Below are 17162 nucleotides of genomic sequence, written 5' to 3'. Positions count from 1 at the left end.
CTGACCTTATTGGGGTTCATTTTGAACCTACCGGTATTCAAGACGGATATAGACCAATGGTCGCCCCTGTTTCTCTCGCTCTAGGATAGGGCCAATGTATTCAAACGACCCGTGTCCCTAAAGTGAACTGCCTTCTGCTTAAATATTTTAAGCAGTTCGACATATTGTGCTACGAACTTCTTTGGAATGATGAACGCCCCAGACTAAAGCTGAGTAGGCTGCAAAGGCTGGTAGATCAAGGTGGACTGGGCATTCCGAAACTTGCTGTTATACCACTATGCCTTCAGACAGATAATGCATTGGACCCTGCCACCTGAGAGAGAGCCCCACCATGGTTTTACCTTGAGAACTCACTGTGTGACCTGCTCCCCCCTATGCATTATATTTCCATTAAACTCCCGCAAGATGCACAAACTGATCCTATTCTCTTCCACGTGGAGTGTGTTTGGAAACAGAGCCACCTTTTTGCTCAAATTCATTCCTCACCACCTCCACCTGGCTAAATCCCAAACTCTGCATAGGAAAGTCTCCATTCCTCTGGAGGCCATGGGTTGATTATTACGGTGCTTCGGGACCTTTATGAAGGCAGTGCAGATCCTTTAAGGAGGTCCCAATATGACCTACCCCAGCATCACTTTTGGAAATATTTACAGCTTAGACAGCTTCAAACCTTTGGGTCTGTCAACACCTCCCCCTAGTGTAGGTTTGCTGCCACAATTAATGGAGGTCTTTGGTAAAGGACATGAGGCATTGTTCTATTAGCAGATGCTTCTGAAGGTTTCAGACAAGGGCTCATTCGATCTTAGGCTCACTATGGAGACGGATCTTAATGTATCATTCACAGAGGGAGAGGGGGGAACGGGGCAGGACTCTTCAAAAAGGGAACTCGACATCCAGCTCATTCAATTTAAGATCTTAAATACGATTTATTGGGTCAAATCGACCAACCCTGACATGGGAGATGATGAGGGAACGTTGGTCCTATGTGCTGTTGTCCCAAAATCAAGTTTTGGTTATTGGGACGCGACATCCCTTCCTCCCCCTAGCAGCCTCTATGCATCTCCGGGGTGATCTTGCACTTTTCGACAGACTCATGTGATGCGGAATGGTACTAGTACAGACAGACATTAATGCTCGGCCACAGCGTTCTGAGTCAGACTTGAACTGCCAATCGGCGACTCGAAAGAAAGGAAGACGAAAAAGAAAAGAATACATCACTTCAGATCGAATTAATCATTTCTCTGCAAACTCGGCTCCCTCGCCCACTCCGGACGCACAGGGTCAGGCGGAGAAAGTTGCGACGGAAGCATTATGTGACGACGACGAAAGTTTATTCAGTTTTTTCAGGTCATTCTCTAGGGTTCGTGACACGAGGTCTCCTTGGAGATGGGAGCGGGTGTTTGTGTTGACGGTGCCGTTCAGCCTCTCATTAACAGAGGAAGAGGAACGCGCCGCTGACTCATGTTTGTTTGTTTGTTTGTTTATGTGTGTGTTTGTTTGTCTGTGTGTGCATGCGTGCATGCATGTTTTCGTGTGGGTGTGTGTGTGTGTACTGTATTATGCATAATATACCACTATTGGCATCTCCGGTGATGTGATCTGCAAACTTAACATTAGGGGTGACCTTCGATTATTTTTTTTTGGAATTCGAAGCTTCGGGGCCGAGATTCGATTTTAATTCGAAGCTTCGAAATTAAAAAAAAAAAATAAAGAACTGTAATAAAGAGAAATTAACTAAAAAATTATTTACATTTTATTTTTATTTTTTTATGTTGTGAGACTTGTACAGCACTTTGTTCAACTTTGTCAGTGCTGTAACGTTTAAACCTTTTAAAATCTTAGACAAACAAAACACTTTGCTTTCATGAAATATTGTAAGCCGTCATTTGAGGCTTTATAAAAGCAGCACAATGAACACAAATCTGTCAGTGCCGAGTCCGACCTCATCTTAAATAACAAACAGCATTGCTTGTTGTAATCAACAAAGAGAGGCAGAGTTGATTTGGCAATTTTCTTTTTTTAAATATATATATATTTTTTTAATAATAGAATTTTATTTTCATATTCGAATCCCATGCCCATCGAACAAAGCTTTGAAGTATTTAAGACAGCCCTAGCTAACATGTGTTTGATTGATTTTATTATGGATTAGGGACGTCATTCAAGGGATAGAAACATGATCAAATGCAAGCACTTATTTCCATCATGGTCCCTGGTATTAAGAGACAGCACATACATCAACATAAAACATTGAACATCATCATAAAACATTAAGAGACTATATGCATACAGTACAGTATAGAAGATAAAAGAATAATAAATATGCTACCCTCTCTTTCCTATACCGATAGCCATGTTCGTACAGACTTTTTGAAGCCAGTTAACCTTGGGTCCTGTTTAATGCAGCTGGTTTATGTTGAATTTTTGACATTATTGGAAGTAATTGTATAGGTAACTTGGCACCTCCCCTTTATAAATCAATAATTGTATCAGTGATACTCTTTTGTCCACCCTGAGCCACCCTAGGCTGTTGAAGTGGGGCTGGTCTAAATGTGAGTGGGGAGCTGCAGGACTATCCTAACTAGCTTGTTCTGGGCAGTTTGAAGTCGAATTTTCATGTTGCTGGGGGCACTGGCATACCAGGACAAGCCAGCATAATCAAAATGGTACTGCAATTGCTCGAAGAGCTTTCCTGTCCAGGTATTTAAAATGGCAAGAAATTAAATTCTATGGTTAACTCTGACTAACTTTGACCTTTTTAGACATGCTTTCCCCTGAGAGTGTGTTGTCTAAAGTACACCCTAGATACACCACTGATTTAGTACTGGTGACAACTGAGCTACCTAACTGTGCCTTGAACCATTCCTGTTTTTTCTGTTTCCTTGAAGTAGAAAATAAAATAGATTCAGTTTTTCCTATATGGAGTTTGCCAATAGGGATGTATCAGTAGTATTGGCAGTGGTAGTAGTCGTAATAGTAATCCAGTATATTTTTTTTATTTTCTAAAAAATAAACCAGTTCAACACGGGTAACCACTTTTGCTTCATTTCTTTGATGGCTCAAATGTATGCTCTAGTCGATTTTGTGTTTTGAGCACAAAGTTCATCATAGATCTAGCCTCTTTATTTTGCTCTCAAAGTGCACCAGATTGATGCATTTAACATAAAACTTAAAAAATAAAGTTCCGGGGGGGCATGCCCCCCGACCCCCCTAGAGGGTCCGAGGTTCACCCACCACAGTCTCACAAAATCCTGTGGGAAACACTGGGAGAAAGAACAAAGGCCCCAGCACACTGCCCTGAGGGACCCCACAGTCCACCGTCCTCAGATCTGATAGGACCCCTCCCACCTCTACTCGTTGTTCCCTTCCCCTCAAGTATAAGCTGGCCCAGTTGGTGGCCATACCATTGAAAACCCATCGCTGTTAACTTCCTTAAGAGGATAGAGTGGTCCACCGTGTCGAATGCCTTTTGGAGGTCTAACATCACCACGCCACGCTCTGTCTATCTCTTTCTTGATGTGATCTGTTAGAAACAAAAGACGGCTGTCTGTGGAGTGGGATTTTCTAAACCCTGATTGAAATTCATACAGCAAGTTATGGGATGTAATATACAGATCAATTTGTTCACATATAATCTTTTCTATAATCTTGGACATGACACACAATATGGAGACAGGACGGTAGTTTCCATGGTCCTGCTTGCTGCCTTTTTTGTAAAGAGTACTATTACTCTTAATCTGGCCAGCTTAAGCTCACTTGGAAACGTTCCTGATTCTATGGAAAGATTCACAATATGTGTTATACTGGGGGAAATAACCTGAGCTGCATCCCTAAGGAACCTAGCGGGCATGTTGTCTACTCCTGTAGCTTTAGTAGGGTTGAGCTCCAGAAGCTTTTTTAAGCACCGTCTCCTCTGTCACTTTTTTAAAGGAAAAGGCATTTGTCTGTACCCCCTTTTTTGCATAGTGATCCTGGATATGGGCGACACCAAATCGGACTGTGTGAATAGGCAATTTAGTGACTAGGTTTTTGGCCACTGTTGAAAAGTAGTCATTCAGGCTGTTTGCTACTTCTATTTTTTCTGATGTTGTTTTTTCGCATTGATCTTCACGCTTATATTACTAGTTTTGGTGTTTAATCTGTTACTGTATCCCAACAGTTTCAGGGTTATCTCTGTGTATCTGCCTGCAGCTGGTTTAATGAACGTTATCTCTGTGTTGCTGTGTTGCTGTGTTGAAGCTGGTTTAACATACTGTATGTTATCTCTGGTGTGTTGTTTCAAGTTTCAAGTTTGTGTATTAATTATCCCAATAAAATACACATACTTTTTTACGGTGAAATGCTTGGTTCTGTATGAGCCCCTGAGAGTGTGCTTCATACAGTAAAGAAAGTAAGTCAAAAAAGTAAGTAAAGAGGAATATACAATATACATACAGTATATTATACAATGTATTGCTGTGTTGAAGCTGGTTTAACATACTGTATGTTATCTCTGGTGTGTTGAAGCTGGTTTAGTCAGTGTATGTTATCTCTGGTGTGTTGAAGCTGGTTTAGTGTACAGCCATGTGACATACTATGACAAGCATGCTCCCGTCTGACCTTGTTTCGCCAGAACACTCTCACGCCCTAATCTGCACGTCTGTTTTGACTAAGTGTATGCGTGTGCGCGGGCACGCACGTGTGTGTGTGTACGCGCGCGCGCGCGTGTGTGTGTGTGTGGTTTCTTGTCTGAACCTGCTGAACCAGTGTTTCTGTCTGGTTTGATATCATTACATATCATGATGGTACAGTGTGGGGGGGGGGGGGGGGAGAGAGAGAGAGGTACAGTGTGTGGGGGTGAGAGAGAGAGAGACCCCCTAACGTTATTTTCATCATACAGTATGTGAAATTCATGAGGAACTGAATCCAAGCTGAACACATTTGACGTTCATGTCTGAATTTGTGAATAGTGAGTTATTCTCTATCCATGTGCATTGATTCGATGGCAGACTCTCAACCAGCCTTGTAGAAAATAAAGGCAGTTGTTTGGCGGCTGTCAACAACATTTCCCCAGACTTCTCAAGGAGAAGACATGGCAATTGTCATGAATTCATTACTCATATATGAATGTGTTTATGTCTGGCCTCGCTGTTCGCTGTTCCACTCCGTCCCCCTATACAGTTGTGTTAAGTGCAAACGAAGAAGAATTAGTTCAAAAGAAAGGTGCTTCGTCCGTCATTTGAAGTGGCTTGGGTTTAAAAAGTTTGAGCAGAAAACTATTATCTGAAAAGCAATGTTGAGCGAGAGATGTTGCCAGGTGCACACAGACACAAGCATCGCTAGCTGAGTGATTTTCCAGTGGCTTATCAGTATGACAAGAAAAAAGTAGCGGTGGAAGGACATTACAAATTCCATAACGGAGTACCTCTGTAAGGACATGGTGCCTATACAAACAGTTAAGCAAACGGGGTTTAAGACAAAAATATGTGCGCGAACCAGAAAGAATATTTAGGAGCACACAGTGTGAGTAAATATTATCTACAAACTGACAATTCAATGACCTAAACTAACGTTAAGGTCAACTAAGCTGGTCCCAGAACAGTTACACTAACCAGATAGCTGAGCTGCTATCCTTTCTCTCTCTCTCTCTCTCTCTCTCTGATTTCACCCAATGACTCACACTAGACAATACACAAAAAAGGCGCACACACCAGAGATAACGTACATTAAACCAGCTTCAGGCAGATACACAGAGATAACCCTGAAACTGTTGGGATTCTCTCTCTCTCTCTCTCTCTCTCTCTCTCTCTCTCTCTCTCTCTCTCTCTCTCTCTCTCTCTCTCTCTCTCTCTCTCTCTCTCTCTCTCTCTATGTTAAACTATAAACACAATAGTGGATCGTTTTGGATAGTTGATTGATAATAAATATTTCACTTCATTAACTGAAGTATTCTAAAATCATTAAGTCTGCTATAAGCCATTCTCCCGGTCTCTTGCATGTGTGTGTGTGTGTGTGTGTGTGTGCACGTGAGTGTTGTGTATTAGTGATTCTGCCTAAAGCCAGGACTCAACAGTGTGAGCATTTCCAGATTACAGAATACTAATGGAAGAGCCCAGTAGAAACCTTTTAGTTAACCCTCAGGAACCATCCCAGAGTCTTGTAACGTTACTGCTCCTAAAGCATTTTGTATTATTATTATTTAAAAAAAATAAAGAATACATAATATCACACTAAATACATGGAGATTTCCCCAAACTATACAGTAGCAACAATCGGCGCTTATTCGCACACACACACACACACACACACACACACACACACACACACACACACACACACACACACACACACACACACACACACACACACACACGTTTCAAGTTCAAGTTTCAAGTTTCTTTATTAGTTGTCATACAAAAATACAGAATACTTTTATATGAAATGCTTTTTTCTTTTCTGCTCCTGAGAGTGTGCTAGATAAAAATAAAATAGATAAGTAGAAAAATATATATATATCTAAAGTATGTAACACGTGTAAACAAAAGTGTTCAAAACAAGTGTTCAATATACATATATACAATATACAATACAGAGTAGAATCTTTTTTAACTGAGTTACAATACAATATATAATACAATGCAGAAATGGGATGAGGTGCAATGAGGTATGAGTTCAGTTGTAGTGCAAATCTTTTTACCAATAATATAAATATAAAGTCTCTAAAGTGGGTAAAGTGGGTGCTACAGTGAGTTGTTTATTTAAAGTGCGTGTGTGTGCTGTGAGTGTATTTGATGGTTTGTTACATATAGTGTTATTGTCGTTGAGCTTCCTGATGGCCTGGGGATAGAAGCACACATACATACACGCTCACACACAAACACAGAGGGAGTGAGAGAAATACACACAATCCTTTTCACAGGGTTCGTATGCTGATTATGTAAAGTGAACTTGATCATGTCCATGTCTTGAAAAAGATTGGGGGATTCAAGGTTTGGCGATTGTTTAAAAAAAAAAAAGATCTGAAAAGGTATTTGAAAACATCCATTTTGCAATGGAAACTTTCTAGGAACCTTTTTTTTTCCAAGCGCTTGACCTTTTGTGTTTTAACCTGCCGTGAACTCCACCACCATAAATAACCTGAGGTGAGACACGGCCAGAGGCGTTCCAGAAGGAGACTAGTCAATTAATTTCCTAGAATGCTTCACATGAGCTATAGAAAGCTTACTAGAGTGTGCACAGGTGTTGACCCAATTCAACTATTTCTTTCTTTACCATCGAAATCGAGGTAAATATTGGGCTCGTCGTAGATTGAAGCCTAGTATTGTGCCACAAAAGTTCATATTGTGGAAAAAACTAGACCGCTAATTACCGAATTACAATTAAACCGAAACAATACACAAATCGGCAGTAATTTTACAGCGACCATACGAGCGCCACAGATATACGCCAGATCAACAACAGTTTTGGAATAGTGTCCAAATATCCAAAACACCGTCTCCAGAGCCATGGTAGGTTACAGTAGGTGTGGGGTGGCCGGGTGAAGGAAGGAAACAATTAATTTGAAATGTGGCGTGTGCTACTGTACACCTATCAGACACACATACTGTACAGTGTACACCTAACAGACACAGCTACTGTATAACTATCAGACACAGCTACTGTACACCTATCATACACACATACTGTACACCTATCATACACACCTACTGTACACCTATCAGACACAGCTACTGTACACCTATCATACACACCTACTGTACACCTAACAGACACAGCTACTGTATAACTATCAGACACAGCTACTGTACACCTAACAGACACAGCTACTGTACACCTAACATACACTTCTAATTCTGTTATATTTTTATTTTGTCATGTATTATTTTTGTTCTGTTTTTGTTTTGCCATAGTTTTGTTTCTTCTACCCGTGTAAAGCGTCTTTGAGAATCTGGAAAAGTGCTATATAAAATAGATGTATTATTATTATTATTATTATTATTATTACTGTACACCTAACAGACACAGCTACTGTACACCTAACAGACACAGTTACTGTACACCTAACAGACACAGTTACTGTACACCTAACAGACACAGCTACTGTACACCTAACAGACTCTTCAATACAAGGGAAAAAAGCTGGAAAACAAATTTAAATCAGATTTAGACTAGTTTCTTTGGGGGGGGAAATAAATAAATAACAAACACGTTCCACAGATTCAAGGAGTTCGGTCATAACAAACAGTTGAAAGGATACATAATATGTATTTAGCTTTTAGCAGCTTCTTCAAAACAGCCCCTTTCCCTTTTCATCATGAATTTGATGAATAGGCTCCAGTCGGCCACGGCGAGGGACGAGGCTCGTCCTTCCTGTCTGATGAAGATTCATTCAGAGTTCTGCGTGTGTTTGTTTTGTTTTTGTGGAAGGCCAGCGTAGCCCAGTGAGCCTAATATAGCCCTTAGTCTGAAGCCTAGTATATGCCTTGGTCTGAAGCCTAGTAAGCCTAATATCTGACTTGGTCTGAAGCCTAGTAAGCCTAATATCTTACTTGGTCTGAAGCCTAGTAAGCCTAATATCTGACTTGGTCTCAAGCCTAGTAAGCCTAATATCTGACTTGGTCCGAAGCCTAGTAAGCCTAATAGCTGACTTGGTCTGAAGCCTAGTAAGCCTAATATCTGACTTGGTCTCAAGCCTAGTAAGCCTAATATCTGACTTGGTCTGAAGCCTAGTAAGCCTACATGTTCCAGCCATCACAGATGTCTCTGGGCCAACCTTCCAGTCCTCCCACGACAGCCTCACGGAGAAAACACAACGCTTGATTCATGGCCATTTCGTCTCCCATTAATCTGCTGTGGACGACGACTCATTAGCGCCACAGGAGGACATTGTGGGACCGGAGTCGACGTGAGGGAGGGGGAATTATTGATTATTTGATCAGACGAACCATAGAAACCACTGGGAGACAAACTGGCATTGTAATTATATTATATGGTTGCCTCCCAGTGCTGATTACCTTCTCCCTCCCAGTGCTGATTACCTTCTCCCTCCCAGTGCTGATGACCTTCTGTCTCCCAGTGCTGATGACCTTCTGGTGCTGATTACATTCTCCCTCCCAGTGCTGATTACCCTCCCAGTGCTGATTACCCTCCCAGTGCTGATTACCTTCTGGTGCTGATTACATTCTCCCTCCTAGTGCTGATTACCCTCCCAATGCTGATTACCTTCTCCCTCCCAGTGCTGATTACCTTCTGGTGCTGATTACCTTCTGGTGCTGATTACATTTTCCCTCCCAGTGCTGATTACCTTCTCCCTCCCAGTGCTGATTACAGGGTTCACACAAGGTCCTTGAAGTGCTTAAAGTGCTTGATTTTTTACAAAAAAAGTCTAGGCCTGGAATTCCCTGAAAACAGCAAATTTTTTAACAAGGTGCTTAAAAAGTCAGTGAAATTCAAATCAACCATTCCCATTGAAAGTTTTGTTCATCCATGATAAAATTGTTCTGAATCAAGAAATAAAATTTCTTTTATTTAAAGTGTAAATCGAATTGTCGGAAATTGGTTTTTAAGCCGATTTTTAACAACAATTTATAAAAAACTGCATTTAAAAGTGAATTGTATCCTTTTAAATGCTCTTTTAAAATGACAAATAGTGCTTGGAAAAGTACTTGAAAGTTCCTGGATTTCATTTTGCAATGTCTGGGAACCCTGTGATTACCTTCTGCCTCCCAGTGCTGATTACCTTCTGTCTCCCAGTGCTGATGACCTTCTGCCTCCCAGTGCTGATTACCTTCTGTCTCCCAGTGCTGATGACCTTCTGCCTCCCAGTGCTGATTACCTTCTGCCTCCCAGTGCTGATGACCTTCTGCCTCCCAGTGCTGATTACCTTCTGTCTCCCAGTGCTGATGACCTTCTGCCTCCCAGTGCTGATTACCTTCTGTCTCCCAGTGCTGATTACCTTCTGTCTCCCAGTGCTGATGACCTTCTGTTCCCAGTGCTGATTACCTTCTGCCTCCCAGTGCTGATGACCTTCTGTCTCCCAGTGCTGATTACATTCTGCCTCCCAGTGCTGATGACCTTCTGTCTCCCAGTGCTGATGACCTTCTGTCTCCCAGTGCTGATTACCTTCTGTCTCCCAGTGCTGATTACCTTCTGTCTCCCAGTGCTGATTACCTTCTGTCTCCCAGTGCTGATGACCTTTCGCCAGAACATGGGGCTGTGATCCTTACCTCCCCTCCTCTCATTATTGTAGCTTACAACCATGAAATGGCCATGTGAAAAATGTAACTCCATGCATTAAACCCATACTTTTCAGCGAGAAAAAACTCAATACAATATGAATGTGCTGGGAAGGCAGTTTCCTGTTTATGGCTGAAGTATTAAAACGTTAGATATGCCGATTTAGATGCACGTAGCTCACATGTGCACACACACTTGCTTACAAGGCTGCCAACTTTCAGGGTCAGCTAAGGGTGTTATTTTTTTCTTCTTGAAATGACTAGTCAGCAACGAGGGGAATGTATAGAATAGAATAGAATAGAAATACTTGTATTATCCCGTGGGAAATTTGACACCGCAAATCGCTCAACATTTAAACATTTAGACAGAACAGGTCACGAATTAGAATAATAAAACAAATCAAATCAAGTTGCCTAGGATAAGAGTAGAGTAAAATAGAATAAAAATGGAATAAAATATACAGTAAATAAATACAGTAAAAATATACTGAGGTCTACAGTAGGTGTAGTATTGCACAGTGCTGTTTTGAACTAAGTCCAGGAAGATGGTAACTGTCACTCTGTGCTCAGTGATGCACAGTGATGCATTGTATAGTCTGATGGCTGTTGGAATGAAGGACTTCTTCATTCCAGAGATTGACTATTTGTCAATCTCCAGGAAAATGTTGAACTTCTAAGCTTGTCCTCAATTCAAACCTTTTATTCTCACAATTTTCCGGTTACCACTTTCAGAGAAAGTATTCAAATAGACACAGTGCCGTATGCTAGAACTAAGCGTCCTTACAGACCAGAAGAAGAATAACTTAACCTTCTTAAAACCAGGATATTGCCATGTCTGTACTGGATAGATTGAAAACTTTTTTTATTGTATTTAAATTTTTTTAGCAAATCTCTTAACACTTTCAGTGCCAGGCCGTGTTTTCCTATTTACCCCGTTGAGTGCCACCATCCACGGCCAATGTTAACGTTAATATCGCCTAATCTATGTTTTAAATTATGGCTATGTGTCTAATCTGCCCGTCGCTTATCAAAGACTAATTTTCCAGTCAACATTGGCAAGGCAGATTGTATTTTTATCGCTTCATTTCCGTTTGATAGCATTTTGAAAATCACCCGTTTTCCGGGGAAAAACAACCCATGCCTATGATAATCGCCTTTTACTGGAATATTCCAGAACGTTGTCATTTGTCGGCCTATTTATGAATCGTTTTCAAATAAACGCTAGATGATCGATAGTATATGTGTGCGCACGCACGCTTGTGCCGTGCGCTGATAATCGCTGCTGTTATTTCCTCATGGCTTTTACAGTCAAAACAGCCATATCACATAAACGCTTATATCTCTGTGAAAACGAGTCTGATTATCCTAACACTGATAACATAGATTCCTTACCTGAGGTCAGATGGTATCCAAATGGTTTATTCCAATTTCCGATCGCCATTCCAAAAAAAATCGATAAATGTATTGATCCATCGTGTGTACAGTATAACCCATATTCGCCGTGGCTCAGAGGCTCCAGAATGAACTCTGGTAGACCCCGGCTGCATCAGTGAGAAGTAAAATGTGGAGTCAGAAATCCGTTCTCCCATTCACTTTCATTGAGTCCATTCCAAAAGGGTGATTTACCATCTGGGAGACGATAGGGGGGCGCTTTTTTCACATCTGAGCGCCGGCGGTCCCTGGATCTCCAACGGTAGGCTCGCGTGATGCAATATGATTTCAGATCGCTAATAAAAAAATATTAAAAAAAAACACCCGAGAATAGCCGCGACGTGGCATTCAACGGTCGGGTCGTAAACCCGAGAAAAGCCGTGAGTGGCGCTCAAAGTGTAACAATCTCATAACAATATGAATCTGCTGGTGAGGCAGTTTTGTGTGTGTTTTTAAAAAAAGGTAGATAAGTCCGTTCTGATTCAACTCTCAACTCCTGGACACACGAGATACAAACCTCCTGAAACACTGTGTGGGTGATTGATTGAATGAAAATGTTATTAACAGATTGCAGAATGGGTACAATACAGTACAGCTCAATACACACAATTGTTAAGGGGATGCAGACCAGAGAAAGACTGTCGTCTCGTTTACATCAGGGTCCCCCATTTTCAATTCATCATGAATTGTAAGTAAGGGTGCAATTAGCAGCACCGTGCAATAATCCATTCTTTGTGGATCTAGCCCTGTGTTTTCTCTGTCGGTATCCGTTGACCCATACAGTGCAGGGAGAGAGAGAGAGAGAGAGACGGACACACCACACAAACACAGCGGCTCAAATCACCCACAAGACGCTCTGGAGTTACAGGCACCAGAACTAAGGGCAGAACAGGTTCATGCGTATCGGCGCTAGGGCTGTCTCCGACTAAGGATTTGGATGGTCGACTATGATTGGCCAAAATTTGCCGTTAGTCTACTATTGGTCGACTAAAAAATAAATTAAAAAAATATATAATATTAAAAAAAAAAAAAAAAAAACTTAAAAAAAAAATTATCATTCCATTTGGGCTGTGGGGGGTGCTTGATGTCTGAAGGAGTCGACTGAAGGCTTCTTGTCCTCTGCGAAAGCATGCAATTGGTCCACTGATGGATACATCTTGATATTTGTCTAGTCTAGTGTGTTCATTAGATGGGTGAAATCCTCTTTCAGTGCCTCTGTGCCTGTTTTCGTAGGCAGTTAGCCTCTGGTATGCGTGCCATTAACATTAGCCACGCTTCTAGGCCTCTTTTCTTTTGGAAAGAATGATTAAAAAAATTATAATAAAAAAAAAATTATAAATTATTATTATTATTTTTTTATATTCGACTAAGAGGTTGGCCAGTCGACTACGCCTCCTTTCGACCGATTAGTCGACTAATCGACTAATAGGGGTCAGCCCTAATTGGCGCACGTCAAGTGAGTGGCCACCTGCAGAGCAGAGGAGCAGGCTACAGGGGGTTGAAATGGAATGCACTGCCCTCATGCAGACAACAGGGACGAAAGCTCTCTAGGGGTGTACGTACGGGTCAAGTAATTACACAGGATAATGAGTTAGAGGATCATTATAATTCTCTTGGTATTGTTTGTTTACTTACACAGTTTGTTCAGTCGCTGCTGGTCCTCACGCAGGAAACGCAGAGAAATCACAATAGAATCTGGAGTGTACTGTACGACGCTGTTGAGTTTTGCTCTCATGTCGTGCTCAGGTTGGGATTCCTTTCCACCCTGGTGATACACCTTGTTAATATGGTCAATGTTAAAGGACTGATGAAACATAGCCTAGAGTGTCAAAGATGCTAAGTGTGAGGGCAGATCCTCTGAACGTGAGTTTAACCGCCATGCCTGGGAGCTACCACGAGGGGAAGAGTGGCTAAACGTACGTGAGTGAGGGAGGGAGGGAGGGAGGGAGGGAGGGAGGAAGGAAGGAAGGAAGGAAGGAAGGAAGGAAGGAAGGAAGGAAGGAAGGAAGGAAGGAAGGAAGGAAGGAAGGAAGGAAGGAAGGAAGGAAGGAAGGAAGGAAGGAAGGAAGGAAGGAAGGAAGGAAGGAAGGAAGGAAGGAAGGAAGGAAGGAAGGAAGGAGGGAGGAAGGGAGGGAGGGAGGGAGGGAGGCAAGGAACACTAGAACACCAGTTCACAGATGCTGTTTCCACACCTGGCAGAGAAAACTGGGTGGACGTGCCACTCCAAACTCTGTGAGGGTGGGTGTGTGTGTGTGTGAGGGTGGGTGTGTGTGTATACTGTGTGTGTGAGGGTGGGTGTGTGTGTATACTGTGTGATTGTGTATGTGTGATGGTGTATGTGTGTGTACTGTATGTGTGAGGGTGTGTGTGTGTGTCTCCGACATCTGCTCTCTCCCTCTACTGATAGACTTCAGGCGCACCGGAGGTTTAGAAGGAGTGTGCATGTTTTTTGCCTGTGTGTGTGTGTGAGTGTGAGTGTGTGTGTGCATGTGCGTGCCACTCCAAACCCAGTCTCTTTCTGTGTGTGTGGACGTGCCACTCCAAACCCTGTGTGTGTGTGTGTGGGGTCAGTGAGTGTACGCAGTGCAGTGGACAAAATAAACAAGCTCCTAATCATTTGTGCAGGCGGGACACAAAAATAAATCCCTGCTGTAAAAAATGATTCATGACTGCAGACGTCCAATCAGCTTCACTTGAACTCTGTGTATATATATGCGAAGGCCATCCGTGGTGTTGTACGCACACAGGCTCCAGGCTCCACCGCCGTGTGTCTACTTTGTGTGTAAACATGGCGAGTTAAGACGTTGAGTTAAAGTGGAGTTAAATGAGGGTTAGGTCGTCTCTGACCTCGCGGAACACGCTTCTTTTCAAAAGAAATAAGGATGATTCAATGCCCCGGCGCGCTCCCTAAAGAGACACTTATAACGGTGTTGAGTGATGACCCTCTGGCTAACCTTTCCACAAGGATTTCTCCTAAACCAAAGAGCAAGTTGCTGTGGCTACGTGGGATGAGATCATCTCTGTTCCGACCGGCCACATCCACCTGAAGCCAGTTTTCAGGGGTTCAGTATGGTAGTATGGTAGAGCTCAGTAGAACTGGGGGGGTTCAGTATGGTAGTATGGTAGAGCTCAGTAGAACTGGGGGGGTTCAGTATGGTAGTATGGTAGAGCTCAGTAGAACTGGGGGGGTTCAGTATGGTAGTATGGTAGAACTGGGGGGGTTCAGTATGGTAGTATGGTAGAGCTGAGGGGGTTCAGTATGGTAGTATGGTAGAGCTGGGGGGGTTCAGTATGGTAGTATGGTAGAACTGGGGGGGTTCAGTATGGTAGTATGGTAGAACTGGGGGGGTTCAGTATGGTAGTATGGTAGAACTGAGGGGGTTCAGTATGGTAGAACTGGGGGGGTTCAGTTAGGGCTGGGCGATATAACGATAACGATAAATATCGCGATATATTTTAATAATCGATATCGAATATCGAAATAAAAAAAAATCGAATAAAAGTTTTTTTTTTTTTTTTTTTTTTTTACCTGCAACAGGGCAGTTTTAAAACCAGAGACAGTGGACAGACTTGTCTTTCTTGCCTGCAACTTAAAGTAATGGCTTTGCTTGTCCAAATGACAATACTGACCAAATTCAGATTTCTTTTTCTCTTGTCCATTTATTTTGTTTGCTTTCTAATTTAAAATACATTTTGAAACCGTCTGTACACAGTAGGCTATGTGTGCTAGCAGAACTAGTCTCCAGTCACGAGTCACGGTGCACATGTGCGGTGGTTTGTCCACCAAAAAAGCGCCAAAAGATCGAAAATAAACTAGCAGAGCCAGAACTGTTCAACTCCTCTGGAGCCACAGCCAGCAGAGAAGCCGGTTTACTTTAGCTTTTAAACCAGCTGCAGCCTGAGAACTGGAGTGTGAGGGGATGTAACACTAAAGATGGCGGCAATGACAAAGAATTGCTGCAAAATAAACATACATCTGTTGTTAAAAAAAAAAAAAAAAAAAGATTTATACTTATAACAATTCGATAATTATCGATATCGAGAAATAAAATAAAATTATCATATCGTTATCGCGATATGATTTTTTTTCCATATCGCCCAGCCCTAGGTTCAGTATGGTAGTATGGTAGAGCTGAGGGGGTTCAGTATGGTAGTATGGTAGAACTGGGGGGGTTCAGTATGGTAGAACTGGGGGGGTTCAGTATGGTAGAACTGGGGGGGTTCAGTATGGTAGTATGGTAGAGCTCAGTAGAGCTAGGGGGTTCAGTATGGTAGAAGTGGGGGGGTTCAGTATGGGCTCGGAGGGCATACATGTGCATGTTTGAGTGGAAGACAATCTAAACAATTTACAAATTGCAGCGTTAATGTTGTGCCAGCGTATTAAAAATCTCATTAGAGTACATTCAATTTCTTCGCATAATTGCTCTCTCCTGACACACTTCACCCAGACACACACACACACACACACACACACACACACACACACACACACACACACACACACACACACACACACACACACACACATACACACACACCCATATACACACCCACATAGTTCAAATGTTATTATGTTGTAATTAAGTCACAGCAACCTTGATAATCTCTCTTTCTATCCCTCTCCCTCTCTCTCTCTCTCTCCCTCTTTCTCTTTCTCCCCCCCCTCTCTCTCTCTCTCTCTCTCCCCCCCCCCTCTCTCTCTCTCCCCTCTCTCTCTCTCTCCCACTCTCTCTCTCCCAGGCTCTGCGGGTGATGGCTAAGATCATGAGGGAGTGCTGGTATGCCAACGGGGCGGCCCGCCTCACCGCCCTGCGCATTAAGAAGACCCTTTCTCAACTCAGCCAACAGGAGGGAATCAAGATGTAGACAACCAACACACACAACAAACACACATGCACACACACACACACACCTCCGACTGACATCCATATCGTTACTGTTATTATTATTATTATTATTTTATTATTATTATTATTATTATTATTATTATTATTATTATTATTATTATTATTATTATTATTATTATTATTATTATTATTATTATTATCTTTTTTTTATAGACAATTATCATTGGGGTTTTGTGTTCCTCCCCCCTGTTCCGCTGTTCCTCCCCCCTGGCGTTCCTGGGAAAGGAGGTTGATTGTCTTCTGTCCCCTAGTTTTTTGAAGAAGTGGATCAAGGTTACATCTTGAGACTTGAAGATCCACACGTGTGTGTGTGTGTGTGTGTGTCACAGCATACACACAGATGGATTACACACCCTTCCATGTTCCTAGATATATCGGTGTGTAACTAAGTATGCGTTTCTCCGGCAAGAGGAGGATGCGATGGATGGATGGATCTGATGGAGGGCGTGAAAGAGGTGTCGAAGGAAGGATTTTGGGAACGCTGTCCTCGAGTCCCGCCCCCAGAACCTCAACCAATAGCGTTTGGCTCAACGAGGGGGAACGTAAAAGCAGCCGACCAATCGGACAGCCAGGAAAAAAAGAAAAAAAAACGCACGTGGGAGGTTGTGTA

General features: G+C 42.3%; 1 protein-coding gene across 1 annotated transcript in view; it reads left to right on the top strand.

Moving 5' to 3' along the window:
• tgfbr1b (transforming growth factor, beta receptor 1 b) overlaps positions 1–16564 on the top strand; it is a 148428-nt gene extending 131864 nt beyond the window's left edge. Inside the window, exon 9 of the mRNA XM_084326295.1 lies at positions 16386–16564. Coding sequence (XP_084182421.1) covers positions 16386–16511 — 126 coding nt within the window. The 3' untranslated portion in view covers positions 16512–16564. The remainder of the gene's footprint in view (positions 1–16385) is intronic.
• The last annotated feature ends 598 nt before the right edge of the window (positions 16565–17162 follow it).

Source organism: Notolepis coatsorum (assembly GCF_963971535.1).
Source record: "Notolepis coatsorum genome assembly, chromosome: 12".
In the NCBI taxonomy this organism is placed as follows: domain Eukaryota; kingdom Metazoa; phylum Chordata; class Actinopteri; order Aulopiformes; family Paralepididae; genus Notolepis; species Notolepis coatsorum.
This window is presented reverse-complemented; position numbering and strand designations above follow the sequence as displayed.